The sequence below is a fragment of the Centroberyx affinis genome, unplaced genomic scaffold (genome assembly GCF_046629955.1).
Source record: "Centroberyx affinis isolate AG114_WGS23_722 - 3 ecotype Tasmania unplaced genomic scaffold, CSIRO-AGI_Caff_v1 ptg002476l_1, whole genome shotgun sequence".
Lineage (NCBI taxonomy): Eukaryota > Metazoa > Chordata > Actinopteri > Beryciformes > Berycidae > Centroberyx > Centroberyx affinis.
In genome coordinates, this window is record NW_027280708.1 from 61,688 (window position 1) to 77,500 (window position 15,813).

Consider the following 15,813-nt stretch of genomic DNA (forward strand, 5'->3'; position numbering starts at 1 on the left):
TGTATCTGCATGTGTGTGTGTCAAGTCCCAAGTCTAAATGTAGATTACCAAGTCAAGTCCATGTCATTAATGTCAAGTCTCAAGTCTAAATGTAGAACAGCTAACCCAAGTCAGAACAAATCAAGAGTCCAGTATCAATTTAATATCTTAAAGAAAACTAAATATCTAGGACTTTTCAATGCAATATGGTTTTAATAGGATAAAAACTTGGTAAGAGCATCATGAGTTTGATTTCTAGAATCAGTTTCAACTTCAATAAATTCAATCATTCCATACAAATTCAGAAAACAGAATTTCAATTCAGTCGTCTGCTGTAACAAATCTCATCACTTTCAATCTAAGTCATTTACACAAACACAAGATCTCAAGTCAAGACTTTAGAAACCTTTTCAAGTCATCAGAGTACAAGTCAGAGTCAAGTCCCAAGTCACCAGAACCCAAGTCAAGTCAAGTCAAGTCCTAAGTCACCAGAACCCAAGTCAAGTCAGAGTCAAGTCCCAAGTCACCAGAACCCAAGTCAAGTCAAGTCAAGTCCTAAGTCACCAGAACCCAAGTCAAGTCAAGTCCTAAGTCACCAGAACCCAAGTCAAGTCAGAGTCAAGTCCCAAGTCACCAGAACCCAAGTCAAGTCAAGTCCTAAGTCACCAGAACCCAAGTCAAGTCAGAGTCAAGTCCCAAGTCACCAGAACCCAAGTCAAGTCTTCTCTTCATGCATCAAGTAATTTCTCAAGCAATTCAAATTGTGACTTGAGTCTGACTTGTAGCAGCAATGAATACACTCTAAACAGTTATTGCAACATAATAAATACCCAGATTGCCCCTAATCTAAATGATAAATATCCATCAAACTGAAATTGTTAAAGGATATATTACCTGGTTCCATAGATGCAATAACACTCCGACATTTCAAACCATTTTAGTTCATTTTATTTGTTTCTATCTAGTTGATAGTAAACCAAACAAATGTGTGTTGATTCTATTTTATTTTTGAAATATTGTTTTGAAACTGTGGATAAAATCAATTTCATCTTGTTTCATAATATCCAAGAGGGTCAGTGTTTATTTTTTTGACTGTATGCAGGCTGATATACATACAAAAATATTCACCTTCATAAATACTGATTGACTGACTTATCAGTTCTTCAGCTGGTTCAGTTATAGATGCATCATAGTTGTGTATAAATCAACAATATTTATTATATCTATGGCTGTAGTTGCTCCTCTGCTCCTGATTGTAATGTACAGTAGTCAACAGCGCCATCTAATGGTCAGTGGAGTGACTGATAAAGTAGTGAAACAATGGAAGACAGTTACATACTTACGTGTATTTAGTTATTATTATTAGCATTATTTGGTTTATTATTATAATTATTATTATTGTTAACAGCCTCAAGAGTGACTTTAGTCCTGGGACACAGACTGGACCAGATCAGATTTTTAATAAAAGGACAATATTGGCCCCATAGACCAAAAAATAATAGTGGTGTGTGTGACACTGTATCTCATCAGGCCAGTAGGTTAGAGATCCAAACGTGTCTTCATGTCTCTGCTGTGTGTAGCTTGAACGTGAATACATTTAGTTTGTGTATATGATTGGATAGTTATGAATCCACAATGCAACATACAGTGAATAGTGTAGTTTCCAGGTGTGTAATGTATTAGCTGTACTGAATTCACCACCTTTTACCAAGCAGCTACCATGATCTCTACAGTCTGGTGAATAAAAGCTGAAGCCACACAGAGAATAATGACAACCACACTTCTTCATTTACTGCCTTTTCTTTATTCAGGCATTCTTTTTTTTTTTTTTTTTTTTTGTATTGCATTTACAAATCCAGCAATTCCCCCACATCAGACATTTCCCCCACACAGATCACACAGGCCCAGGCAGAGAGCTGTGGTGAAGTAGGTGTAGCTTTGGTATCATTAGTCAGTTATAAAGCGTTGAAACGGACACCGCGACATTAGGACGTCCCGTTTGTTATTGCACATCACCAGACAACTTCCTCTCCATCAGTGTCTTTGGTAGTGAACCCATGACTACATTTTCTTACCTTTTTATGTCTTTAATTTTTAGATTTCATGGGTACTGATGCTTAAAAAAAGGGCAAAAGTAAGATTTTTTTTACTTACTTTTTTTATCTCTCAAGTTTCAAGACTCTCTGTCCCTTCAATATTTGAAAATTCTACCTAAGACTTTACAGCATTGAAGCATTGACTGCAGTACCAATAAAGGACCTTGAAATCTCCAAGCCAGTGGTTCTCAATGTGGGGTCCGGGGACCACCAGGGGTCCTTGCGGGGGTTCCAGGGGGTCCCCAGCAAATTGATGAAGTGTTAAACTTCACCATTATTTCATTTACAAGAAGTTAACACTTAGAGAATGTAGAAGAATGACTGTTTTGATCATAGTTTCTCTGTTATCTCTCTACCTACAATACAGATAGTCATGGAATTCTGGACAAAATCATATCTAGCGATAAAAATATTCTCAGATTTGGGTTTGAGAGACAAAATCTCATCAAATGGAGGCCCAAATGTGGACTAAATTAGGGGTGAAGTGCAAAAACAAGCCGGATTTTTAAAAAAAACGTCACGATAGACCATTCATATTAGAGTCCATTGTCTAGAATGGGTAAGTCCATTCTGTGAGTTGTATCCTCCCACAGCAGAGTACATTATAGACTGAGATGACGAGCAACAGCATCAACACAAAAACACATTTGGGAGGAGGCATATGTGCAAAAAAAAAAAAAAAACGGTGGTTATAATACATAAAGACAGCTTTTGATCCAAAAAAAAAACATAACACAATCATTCCAAAACGTACTGAAACACAGCTCGAAATTTACAACCAGGGATGTGATCAGGACATAATGTAAAAAAAAAAAATATGAGTTAAGAAGGAGGAAAACAGGAAAATTCCATTAGGAATAAAAAAAAAAAAAAGGGAGTGCTGAGGCTGGAATCCTGACATAAAAACCCCTGAAGAATCACATCCCCGCAAATCAAACAGACTCTGTCACTGCTTTCTTTCATCCATCCATCCATCCATCCATCCATCCATCCATCCATCAGGTTTTCTCTTCCCTTTCTTTCTCGTCATCGGCGGGGGGACGCTCTTTGGTCGGCCGGTTTTTCGAAAAGATCGATTCGAGACGGGCTTCCGTTCCACGTTTCATGCAATCGACTCCGCTTCAAAAAAGTTCCAAAAGGTTTCAGACGGTTGGTATCCTTGCAGGGAACCTCGACTCCCTGCGTTTCCTCTGGAGGTCAAGACTGTAACAGGGAATGTTGCGTTTTTTTTTTTTCCGAGACAAAGCTCCTTAAGTTGAAAAAATGCTTCCGATTTGCACGCCGAACCTGAACGCACCACAGCCTTAAAACGTAACACTAATGACAAGCACAAGAAAGTCGCTTACTGTGAAAGGCAGTAGAAGCAAAAAAAAAAAAAAAAAAAAAATGAACTTAATTGGACAGAATGGCCGAAGATCTAAAAAAAGACGACACATCGATAACAAAACATCACAGCTAAAAACGACCTAAAAACAAACGCATAAATCCATGCAAAATAAACATCAGCTATTCTACCCGCTGAAAGAAAGACGTACAAGTTCTTTGAGAGTCGCTGGTTTGGAGTGATGGTACTCTTTGTATGGTCACTTCTGTGTATATTATACAATGAATTAGGTAATAAATACGTCGACAGAAAGAATCATTATAAAAGAGTTCAGCATAGTAAAAAGTCCAGACCAAGAAGTGTTGGAAAACATCAGGAGTAGCTGACGATACAGGATGGTCTGGAGTGTGTGTGTGTGTGTGTATGAGTGTGTGTGTGTGTGTGTGTGTGTGTGTGTGTGTGTGTGTGTGTGTGTGTCAGTAGTCTTGTCACATTGCATAGTTGACAGAACTCAGTGCTGGTCTCTTCTTGCCTTTGATCTTCAGGGAGCCATAGCGAGCCTGGTGACAACACAAATACATAAAAGATAAAATATGACTATGTAATAATAATATATTGCAAGATATTTGATTTTGGCTCAAGTAAAAGCATTGGCTGCACATAATATAGTGATAAAAAACGACTTGATAATGTAAAATATATAGAGGTTTTTTTTTCCGATGTTGCGACGTACCTGTCTATCTATTGATAGATAGAAAATAATCAATAGAATAGAATGAAATAAATAGATAGACCGATAGAAAATCAATAGATAGATGGAAAATCAATAGATAGATGGAAAATCAATAGATAGACAGATAGAAAATCAATAGATAGACAGATAGAAAATCAATAGATAGGCAGAAAGAAAATAGACAGATAGAAAATAAATAGACAGATAGAAAATCAAGATAGACAGATAGAAAATCAATAGATAGACAGATAGAAAATCAACAGATAGACAGATAGAAAATCAATAGATAGGCAGAAAGAAAATAAATAGACAGATAGAAAATAGACAGATAGAAAATCAACAGATAGACAGATAGAAAATCAACAGATAGACAGATAGAAAATCAATAGAAAGACAGAAAGAAAATAAAAAGACAGATAGAAAATAGATAGACAGATAGACAATCAATAGATAGACAGATAGAAAATAAAAAGACAGATAGAAAATAGATAGACAGATAGACAATCAACAGATAGACAGATAGAAAATCAATAGATAGACAGATAGATCCATCAAATCAATAGGAAACTCTCTCCTGACTGACGAGCCATCACGCTTGTCAATGCGATTTTGGCACCAATAAACAAAGACAATAAAAAAAACAGCCGCCAATCAGGAAAGGGGAGGGGCTTAAATGACATCACCAATCAACTCCGAACTCTCTCCCGAGTCTGACGAACCATCACTGATGTCAACGTGACTTGGAGATGGATAGATATAGATCATGTAACGCAGTGCAAATTTGGGATTTTTTTTCTGGCGTGGACCAATGGATGATGAAAAAACAGCCAATGGGGAAAGAGGGGCGGGGCTTAAACTCTCAGACTAGAACTCTCACATCTTTCCGGACCCTGGACCGCGTGATCTTGACGCTCTGCGACCGCCTCAGTCCCTTCTGGGTGACCGCCTCGTCCTCCGAAAACGTGGGCTCCCCCTCCTCGTCCGTCCTGTCCTCCTGGTCGTAGTAGTAGTCTGGAGAGAGAGAGAGAGAGAGAGAGACACACACACACAGACACACACACACACACACACACACACACACACATACGTCAAGAATCGACTAGAATCTGGCTCTGTGACATATTTCTTTGTGTTGAGACTGGAAAGGACTGCTATTCGTTTTCCTCTGCACTGTATGTGTGTTGTGAATCCTGTAGAGTCCAGTAGAGGTCAGTAGAGACCCGGTAGACACAAGCTCTCCCTGCAGCTGCTTTGTTTGGCTCCCTCCATCATAGAAGTAGAATGGTTAGAAAGACTATACAGTAGTAAACAAACCGTTTCATACTGTATTAAGGGGAATCAGAACGGCATGACAGGTCTTGACTATTAAAAATATATCACTACCTGCTGGATTAACATTTCATGTGTTTGTTCATTTAAATAGCCATGCACATTGTTTTGTATTTTGTAGGGGAATGCAACTGGTTATTGTTTATTATCATAATTATTCTAGGTATTACCAAGCAATCCCTAAGAGAACATGCCCAGTCATGCAACAGTAAAGCCCCTAGTTTGACTCTGAACGGGGGGGGGGATGTGCTGTCTAGCCACTCTATCCGCTCTAGCTCTATGGCCCGCGGTTGTTGTTGCTGCCACATCTGGAGTCTATTAAGAGGAAAAACCTCCCAGTTTCCAGAGCTGGAAGCGAGCAGCCACCTTTCCACCGGGGAGAGGAGGGAGGGCGGGAAGGAGAGAGAGAGAGGGGAGAGCCGGCTTCAAATGATAACGATTAGCAAGGGAAGCGTTTCTGACGCGAGATGAAAAAGTTGATATTTGAATAAAAACATTGCAGAAATGTGGCTCGGAGGTAAACGGCGATTGGCCTGTTGCTTGCATGTTACACACATGTTCACCGAATCAAACGAGTGGAAACACACCGGGAGAAAGACTTCTTCTCTTGACAGCATGGATTACAGTCTTGGCTCTAGCTTTGGGAGGGGTACAGGTGGCAGACAGCCCCGTCCCACAACAAGACACGTCACGGGGTTTGATCCCCACGACGACCTTCATCGTCTTGTTCACAGAGGAAGAACGTGTTACGAGGCCGTTTCGGGGTGGAGTTTCCCCTTTGACGGAGCCGGTTTCTCTGCCCGGGCCGCGGAGAACAGATTCCGGTCATTCCAGCCATTACCGGTCAATTCCGTGGTCAGAATTCTCCAATTTCCTGTCGTGTTGGGAGCAGACGGCTTTATTAAATAACACACTCCGTCTGGCTTAGCCCAACGCGTCTTAAAGGGAGAGTCGGAGAGAGAGAGAGAGAGAGGTCGGGAGCGAGCCCCGTCTGATCGGGCCGGGGACCCGGGGAATCCTTTTGAGCTCCTCCAGAAAAGGGCGCTGTCCTGGGACACCTGGACAGCTACATGGTCTTCTTCTGCGTGTTGTTCTTGTGGGAATCAGTTTGAGTTTCAGCCTTTCAGAGTGAGGACATTAGAACCGGTCCTCACTTCTTCTTCATGGGGCTAGTTTAGGATTACGTCTCGGGTTTAGGGTTGAGATTAGAATTAGGATCAGGTTTAGGTTGGTGAGAGTTAGTGAGGAAATAATTGTAGTCGGTGGAATGTCCTCACAAGAATGGTAATGCAAACCTGTGTGTGTGTGCTGTGTGTGTGTGTGTGTGTGTGGTGAGATAATAAAGGCTTTGCAGTTGTGGTTTGGCTGTAGACCCATTCACTCAGTAAAAGTGAATAGTGTGATAAGGTGGATTTGTTTCCAAATGTAGGTTACTGTGACACAGTAAACTGTCTTGTCTTTAGCCCTAGTCTACGGTTACCAGACGTCCCGGTTTGTCCGGGATTGTCCCGGTTTCAAGATGGGTGTCCCGAGTCCCGACAAATATCTGTAAAACACTAAAATGTTCCGGTTTTCAACATTCACTACCAAATTGTCCCGGTTTTCACCACAATTAAAATAATAATAATAGTATTATACTTGTTTTCAGCGCTTACATAGATGTTTATCATGTTCTGTCCCACTCATTATTACCTAACCCAATCAAAAAACATAAACAATGCACCATGCGTCTGAATTCAACACTGATTTGTCTGTATGTGTGTCAATCAATCAATGTGTCGTTGTCAAGGCTGTTGCTAGCCTATGACACTTGTGGCTCTGTGTGACAGAATCTGTCAGTATGCTAACGGTTAGCTGTCATGCCGAAGAGAAAGACCTCTTTCTAAAGACCTCAGTTTTCAAATAAACTATGTTTTGGTGGATTTTTGGAGACAAAACATCATTGTTGGTTTGCTGAGGCTCTGTCCATGGTGTTGAAAGGTGCAGTCACTAGGTGTGCTAAGTGCTGAAGTAACTGTCCCCCATCCTGATGAAAACGCCTATGGTGCGTGCATAAGTGCATACATGTGCGGTACACTTAAGGGTCCCGGTTTGGGGGTTTGAAAATGCGGTCACCCTACTCTAGTCTCTACTCCAAAACATGAAGAGTTGTAGCTTGAGAAGAGTCAGCTCAGTTAACCTGAACTAACTGTTAGCTAGCTAACTAGCCAGCAAACACACTGATGTTAATGTGAACATGCTAACGCTAGCTGCTACTAGCTACGTTAGCTAGTGTGCTCTTCAGATGTGTTAACAACAGGACAGTGATGGTTAGCTGAGCAGATGCTATGGTTAGCTAGCTACCAGGCTGACTTTATCTAAACACTAAAATCAATCAGATGGATCAGTGATGAAATGATCAGTTCAGTCAGAAACAGTTATGTGGAGATGCCCAAGTTGTATGAAACAGATCAAAGACAGACTAGCTGAAGAGGTTCGCAAATATGATCATTTATATGAAACCTCATCTACGAATTAAAGACTCCCCCGTGTCACTGAACTCATAGTGAGGAATATCCCAGAAAAAGAGTTTCAGAGAATGGAAACACGACTGTTATTACTTCTGTGCTAACACAGCACAACACTGCCACCTAGTGTCTCGGTGGTCTATGCGTACAATCACCAACGCAGAGCTATAAGTCAGCCTTAAGAAACACAACCAGCTCCACAGCCACTGTTGACCAAGAGCCTCCAATGTGACTTTAAGAACCATATGACAAAGTTAGAGGGTGAAAACATCTTCCTCTCCCTTTCTTTACCCCCTCCATCATTCTCTCGCTCCGTTGGGCGACTGAGCTGAATGTCTAATACGGCCTTTGCTCTCTCAGTATGCCGCCGCCGTCGTCGTCTGCCTCCCTTCCATCCCTCCATCCACCCCTTCTTCCAATCCACTTTGCCCGCCCGCTTCACTCGTTCTCCATCCATCACTTCTCACATCTCCGCTCTCCTATACATTCGTCCCTCTGTCTGTTCCTCTCTCTCTCTCCTCCGCTCCTACCCCCTTCCTCTCTCTCTCTCTCTCTCTCTCCACGGCTGGCTGAGTGTGTGTGTGTGTGTGTGTGTGTGTGAGCGAGAGAGAGAGAGAGAGAGAAAGAGAGAAAGAGTGTTTGACATTCCACCAGCATCCCCACTCAACCTCATCTCATCCCCTCTGTCTGCTGGGAAGTCATCTCACACACTCTCTCTCACTCTCTCTCTCTCTCTCTCTTTCGCGTGCAGACACACACACACACACACACACACACACACACACACACACACAGCTGCGGAGTGCTTTCATTGAAATGCCAGCCAGCCTCCTGTACTCATCCAGAGAAGAAAGACAGGGGGAAAGAAAGGAAGAGAAAGCAATGAAAGAGAGCTGGAAGGCAAGGGCTGTTGTCAATGACAGGCTAAGTGAGATGTTAATTATTGTTTTGGACGTGTGTGTGTGTGTGTGTGTGTGTGTGTGTGTGTGTGTGTGTGTGTGTGTGTGTGTGTGTGTGAGCCATTGAATAGGTGGGGTGGGTCACAGGCTCAAAGAATTACATTAGTGCCTGCTTCAACATGGAGTTTTACTGTCATGTAGTCTAAAGGCTATTTCAGGGTATCTGTCTTCACCCCATTCTGTGTGTGTGTGTGTGTGTGTGTGTGTGTGTGTGTGTGTGTGTGTGTGTGTGTGTGTGTGTGTGTGTGAGCCATTGAATAGGTGGGGTGGGTCACAGGCTCAAAGAATTACATTAGTGCCTGCTTCAACATGGAGTTTTACTGTCATGTAGTCTAAAGGCTATTTCAGGGTATCTGTCTTCACCCCATTCTGTGTGTGTGTGTGTGTGTGTGTGCGTGTGTGTGTGCGTGTGTGTGTGTGTGTGTGTGTGTGTGTATACCGGGGTCAGCTGAGGCAATGCGCTTGGCATTCAACTGCTCTGCAAATGTTCTCTCCGTCTCTCCCCTCCGTTACCCGTCCTTCCCCGTCTCCCTTCTTTTTCCTCTCCTTCTTCGTCCCTCGCTCTCTGTCTTCTCCCCATCACGCTCTCTTTCTCTTTCTCTCTCTCTCTCTCTCTCTATTCTTCCTCGTCTTTTTCTCCTCGTCTTCTTCTGGAGAGTGAACTCGCATTCCGCAGTCACATCGCACTGCCGTCTGTCTCTGATTGTGTGTGTGTGTGTGTGTGTGTGTGTGTGTGTGTGTGTGTGTGTGTGTGTGTGTGTGTGCGTGTGTGTGTGTGTGTTTCATACGCTAGCTCAGCCAAGCATGACTGACCCAGGATCCCACAGTGCAGCTTGGCACAAAGCAAATAGAGCACCGAATTTCCCAGGTACCTCATTTCTTCCAGTTTCTTTTCGTATTAATTGCATTCTCTGGATTTATTAATCCTAATATTTTACTGTAGTCAAAAATTAGCATAACTACGTCACATTCTGTGTCTACTGGTGAATGTTTAAACTAATTGAAAATGGAGCCATCCTTATTAATGGAAACCAAAAGGAAGGAAGATGACCATGAACTAGGGCTGGGCGATATGGACCAAAAATCATATCTTGGTATTTTTAGGCTGAATGGCGATACACGATATATATCTCTGTATTTTCTACAAAGTGGGCTAAATGTTCAGTTATAAGTAGGGCTGGGCAAAATCAAATATCACAATATTTTTGACCAAATACCTCGATATTGTGACAATATTGTAGGGATGACTATTGGTGCTTTCACAAAATATTTACACAATGAGATTTTTGATCAATAATCATCAGTAATGTGGATATAATGACTAAGTGGGTAAAGGCAAATAATAATAATGCAGCCTTTAAAACCAGGAAAAGACACTTATGCCATATCACCATATTACGATATGTCTGCAGTGTGTGTGTGTGTGTGTGTGTGTGTGTGTGTGTGTGTGTGTGTGTGTGTGTGTGTGTGTGTGTGTGTGTGTGTGTGTGTGTGTGTGTGTGTGTGTGTGTGTGTACCGGCTCCGTCGGCAGCGTCGGAGCTCTGGGACCTCCTGATGGCGGGGTTGGCTGCGTGGGAGCTGTACGGGTAGAGCTGGTTCCCAGGGCCGTCCTCATGCTGGCTGATCTGGGTCAGGTCGTGCATGCTGAAGCTCCGCAGCTTCTCCGTGATGGCGCCCTGGCCCTGCGCGCGCACACACACACACACACACACACACACACACACACACACACACACACACAGTCAATACCACATCTCCAGGAAACAGCACTTCAGTTCTCTCAAAAATCCAACCGCATGCAGATGGACGAGTGTCAGTGGGTGTCAATGGACTTCAATCTACTGGTGAAAATATGAACATAAGCCTTAGGCACTCGCTGTGTAATCCTATAATGATTATTGTTGTGCATCTTCTACACCAGTGGTTCTCAACGAGGGGTCCTTGAGGGGGTTCCAGGGGGTCCCCAGCAAATTTATGAACTGTTAAACTTCAGCATTATTTCATTTAACACAAAGTTTACACAATTAGAGAGGTAGAAGAATGAGTGTTTTGATCGTAGTTTCACTGTTATCTCTCTACCTACACTACAGATCAGTCTTGGAATTCTGGACAAAATCATATGTAACGATAAAAATATTCTCAGATTTGGGTCCGAGAGACAAAAATCTCATCATGTTAGGGGTCTGTGGCTCTAATGTGTAAATTAGGGGGTCCTTGATATGACTGATTGGACCTGGTTGAGTAGGCTAATTTTGTCCAAAGCTACCATTATCCAGGCTGAAGTTACTTAGCAGTGTATTCCATACTCTTTCCTAAGCCCACAATGTGTATCTTGTACTTATGTGTTATATTATTGCATGGATATTGGATATATCCACTAAAGCTGAAGTGAAGTGTGTGCTATGATCATTAGTGAGATCCTAAATCCACAATGATGACCAATGATGAACACAGGACCAAAACAGACTCTGCACTCTAAAGCAACAGCAGGAAACGAATAGACGAAAAAAGGGAAGAAAAACCAGACTGAAGAGATTTTTGATGAAGAAAAAAAAAAAACAAAGACAAAAAATTAAATGAGGAAACAGCAAGACTGTATGTGTATGGTATGAAGGTTTTAACAAAAGGTAAAGAAAATGCAAAAAAAAACAAAAAAAACAAAATGGTATTGGGAATAAATGAAGGAAAATGAAGTTGGAAATATTTTATTATTTACATTTTTTTTTTTAAACAATGGTAAATGACCTGGGTTTAACTGCATTTGCAAATACTTTGTTCTTAGGTGTCAGATGGGTCAGGTTGACTATCTAGCACTTTGCAATAGGCTTGGGCGATATCTATAATTTAAATATCGCGATACTGTCCTGCCAAAATATCACGATATATGATATTATCGCGTGGGGGGTGGTTGTTTTCTTTTCCTTTTTTTTCCCCCTCGGGTTTTTTGGGGGATATTTTATTTCTTCCAAATTCCATCACATTTCAAGGGGGTGGGTATTCGATATCGCGGGAAATATCGTGGGAAATATCGCAGGAAATATCGCAATATTCAATAATATCGAATATCGGCCCAAGCCTACTTTGCAATGAGCGCCTCAAAGTAGATGTTTTTAACTCAATTAAGTATATATTTCTGTGACTGCTGAGTCCTCACACCATCTTCTACTACTCCAAGAAGGTTGAAAAAAAACAAAAAAAAAACACCAATAGTTAGTGGCAACTACTGTTTGACCCAGGTCTGGTATAAGAACAGCCAACGTATGAAAATAGAACAGCTACACCAAACGGATGGGAATCATGGCGGTGCGGGTGGAATAATGTTGGTATGAAATGGCAGGCGGGTTTAAATTCTGTCCATGCTGCTATCACTGACTGGATTTTACCTCCCAGAGAAGCCTGGTGAAGCACAGAAACCCTGCAGAAAAAAAGGCTGTCAGTATAGAGAGAGAAGAGAAAGAGAAAGAGACAAGACAGTTAGTGAGTAGCCGAGCCGGGGGTGGATCCACGCAACACGGTTCCGACCGGATCTGTCAAATACGTGATCGGCTCAATTCCAAACTATACGGCAGTCTTCCTTAAAGCAGCGTGCATGAGAACATATGTGGTTGGTTACTGTAAGAAACCTTGCAGTGTGTGACCAGCCTTAATAGAAGTCATGCAGCGTTCCCTAGAGGTTCTTGGCAATGACCCGTTCACATCATGTTAAGGTTAAAGCTAAAACCTTCCATCTTCCATGCTGGAATTACAAATGGGAAACACTGGGACTGCCGACAGAATAGTGAATGTGGTGTGGCAAAAGTGTAATAACTCGTCTGTTTGAAATGACATTATATGTAATAACAGTGAGATAGGTGAAGGTATAAATTTGCAACCTCCACAAATGAGGATGTTTAGCAAATTTGGAAAGGGTGAACATGATTTCTAAATTTGACAAAGTTCAGCCCATAACCCGTTTTTTCATTTCCTATTTTTGCTCTCTGAGCCGGTTTGGCTGAGCCCGTCTGGCGGGTTCAGACAGACGGGGTTTATGTACGATATGCCGCTTTCATTGTAGCAGGCGAGGGAAAAAACGTGAAACCATCTGAGAGGATTTCAGATAGTTGCTGTGGCCTAACGCTGGGATGGAAACGATAAGACATGGAGAGATGAGAGAGGAGAGAGGGGGGGAAAAGAGCAAAGGGAAGGGGAGTTTTGAGACAGAAGTCTAGAAGTTGAGAAGTGACATAATTCAATTGAAATCATGAAATAGAACTTAAATTTCAATTCCCATATACTGTATGAGAGTGTAATCAATGACAAAATTGAAATTAAAATGAAATAATAGAAAGTCTGCAATTCAATTTCATTATTGTGGTCTCATTATTTAGGACAAAAATAAAATGAAATCTCAATGTGTCAATGTTCCAATTTATTTAATCATTTATGGATTTATTTATTTTATTTGTACCAGTTTATCTCTTGTATTACCTTTTATTCCTATTTTTTATAATTTTTTTCGGCACACACTTATGTAAAGTTCGATCTGTTTTTAATTGTATCTCTGTTTGTGTGTTTTTAGTTGCACCTGTTTACCTCATATATTACCTTTTATTCCTATTTTCTATTATATATATTTTTTCAATTTATTTTTATTTTTCTATCATTCATTGTGGTAGTTTCACATCACTGCTTTCGGGTTTTATTGTATGTAAAGCACTTTGTAAATATTGTTTTTAGAAAAGTGCTATACAAATAAAGTTATTATTATGATATTATTTAATTCAATTGAATCGTGTCACTTCTCAACTTCCATAAATAATGAGGGAAAGTGGGGTACAGAGACAAAGTGCAAGGGAGATGGGATAGTTTGAGAGGATGAAAGAAAGAGTGTATGTATGTATACTTAATATATGTATGTATACTTAAATATTACAATGATAATAGTATTGATACAGTTGTAGCAATATTGGCCTATAAGGTTTTTTTTTTTTTCTAAAATGAAAAACTATTTACTCTGAGTTCCCACTGAATGCTTTGGCAACACATAACTTTCTCTTGTCATGCCAACAAAGCCAACATGAATTGAAAATTGAAAGAGCGAGAGAGAGAAAAAGAGGGGGAGAGAGAGAGAGAGAGAGAGAGCATAGGCGTAGCTTTGAAGCAGTGATCAATAGCATGGTTAATGTAGGCAGAGACATGGGAGGGTTTTTACAAGTCCCTGACTGGCGTCACTAGAAGGACACACACACACACACACACACACACACACACAGTACAGTGGAGTGGAGTTAAGTAGATTGCAGTAAAGTGCAGCCAAGAATTTCTTATAAAGACGCCCCCCTCTTCTCTCTTAGTACACAGAGTCACACCCTTGGCATCTATCCCTCTACTCTACATCACCCCTTCTTTCTTTCCTTTCCATCTTTCACTCTCTTTGTTGATTCTTTTTTTAGACGGGAGTAGACAGATATGCGTTTGTCAGGGTGCTGCTTTCTTGGCCAGCTCTTCTAAAAAAAAGAAAGAGAGTGGGACTTTGTGGTTGAATGAAAGTTCAGTACAAACTAATTGAATTGAAAGAATCACAGGACAGTGGCAGTTGTCAAAGCACTCTACTGGAAGGAGCAGCACTGGACATGAATAAATTGAATTTCCTGTCTTGTAGCGTTTGACCAATGCTACCTTTTCCTGATACTTCCTAATGGTTCCCCCGATGATGGAATAAATTTCTCACTAGAGTCAGGACAGCACAGTCACTCCCTATCATCCATCACAACCTGAAAACTCATCTCTTTAAAGGATAAGGCCGGTGTTTTTTAATGCATTTCTTACCGTCAACAAATCCTATGAAAATAACAAAATCAACAATGCGTTTGCTCTCCTCCCGTTACTTTCCGACTTCCCATGTACCGTTTTTAGCCGTCAACCTGGAAGTCATTGGCTCCAATTGTAAGCTAAACCCTTGAAAGACAGCTCACAAAGACATAGTTTACATTTTAAAAATCGCTAACCGTTACCATGAAAAGTCAGGCTGTTGTAGTTATTACCAAATCAAATTCAAATGGGAACAAATTCTTCATTACGCCGGGGACTATTTTCGGTGCTACAGAACTACTTTCCTGAGATCGCGAACGTGTTTACAGCCGGCTTATTAAGTTGTTTGAGGAAAAAGTCGGCCGGCCCGGTGCATCGTGATGATGAAATATGTTGCCCAGAGCAGCGGCATGGCTCTGTGATGTGTTTTTAATCGTTTTATTAATACAATAGAGTTCTATGGCTGCTGGGACATGGCTGCATGGACGAGGCTTGTTAGCAAAACAAAATCATTGCTGATTTTGTTATTTTCATAGGATTTGTTGACAGTAAGAAATGCATTAAAAAAACACCAGCCTTATCCTTTATGTTCCTTCTTCCGCCTTAATCACAGCTTTCGTCCCTTATCCTCCTCTTCTACTTTCCCAAACTCCTGTCTTGTTTATGGGAAAATAAACTGGCTGTCATACATTCATCATTCATCCTTCTAGGGACACTGGAATACCTTTTGTCAGGATGCTATGGCTTTTACCCTTACACTACTTACTTTTACCCTTACACTACTTACTGTTCGCACTCATAATTCATACAAGTCATAATTGTCTTCATTCAGATTTTGCTCAAAATATCACGAGAATATCGAACCGTGAGCCCGGTATCGTGTGTCGAACTGAACCATTAGTCGAATGTGCTCCTTACTAAATGTCTTCTTATGGGAATTTAGATGCAGTAATTTGACGTTGATCCACAAGTCTATATGGTTGTGGATTCCCACTGCTGGGACTGGGATCACCTTGGTGCTGTGAAGCCTTAGAGGGGGAAGATCAGAGGGGGATTAAGCTGATACGCTCAGGTGTGTTCGCGCAATGCTGATGA

General features: G+C 41.2%; 1 protein-coding gene across 2 annotated transcripts in view; it reads right to left on the minus strand.

Annotated features, from left to right (window-relative positions):
- Window positions 1-1,793: 1,793 nt before the first annotated feature.
- The window catches only part of reep3b (receptor accessory protein 3b), a 37,318-nt gene continuing 23,298 nt past the window's right edge, over window positions 1,794-15,813 (minus strand). For both annotated transcript variants that reach the window (XM_071534020.1, XM_071534022.1), the window contains exons 6-8: window positions 10,445-10,610; window positions 5,010-5,143; window positions 1,794-3,959 (exon numbers count right to left, since the gene is read on the minus strand). In XM_071534020.1, the coding sequence (XP_071390121.1) occupies window positions 3,888-3,959; window positions 5,010-5,143; window positions 10,445-10,610 (372 nt within the window). In that variant the 3' untranslated portion in view covers window positions 1,794-3,887. The remainder of the gene's footprint in view (window positions 3,960-5,009; window positions 5,144-10,444; window positions 10,611-15,813) is intronic.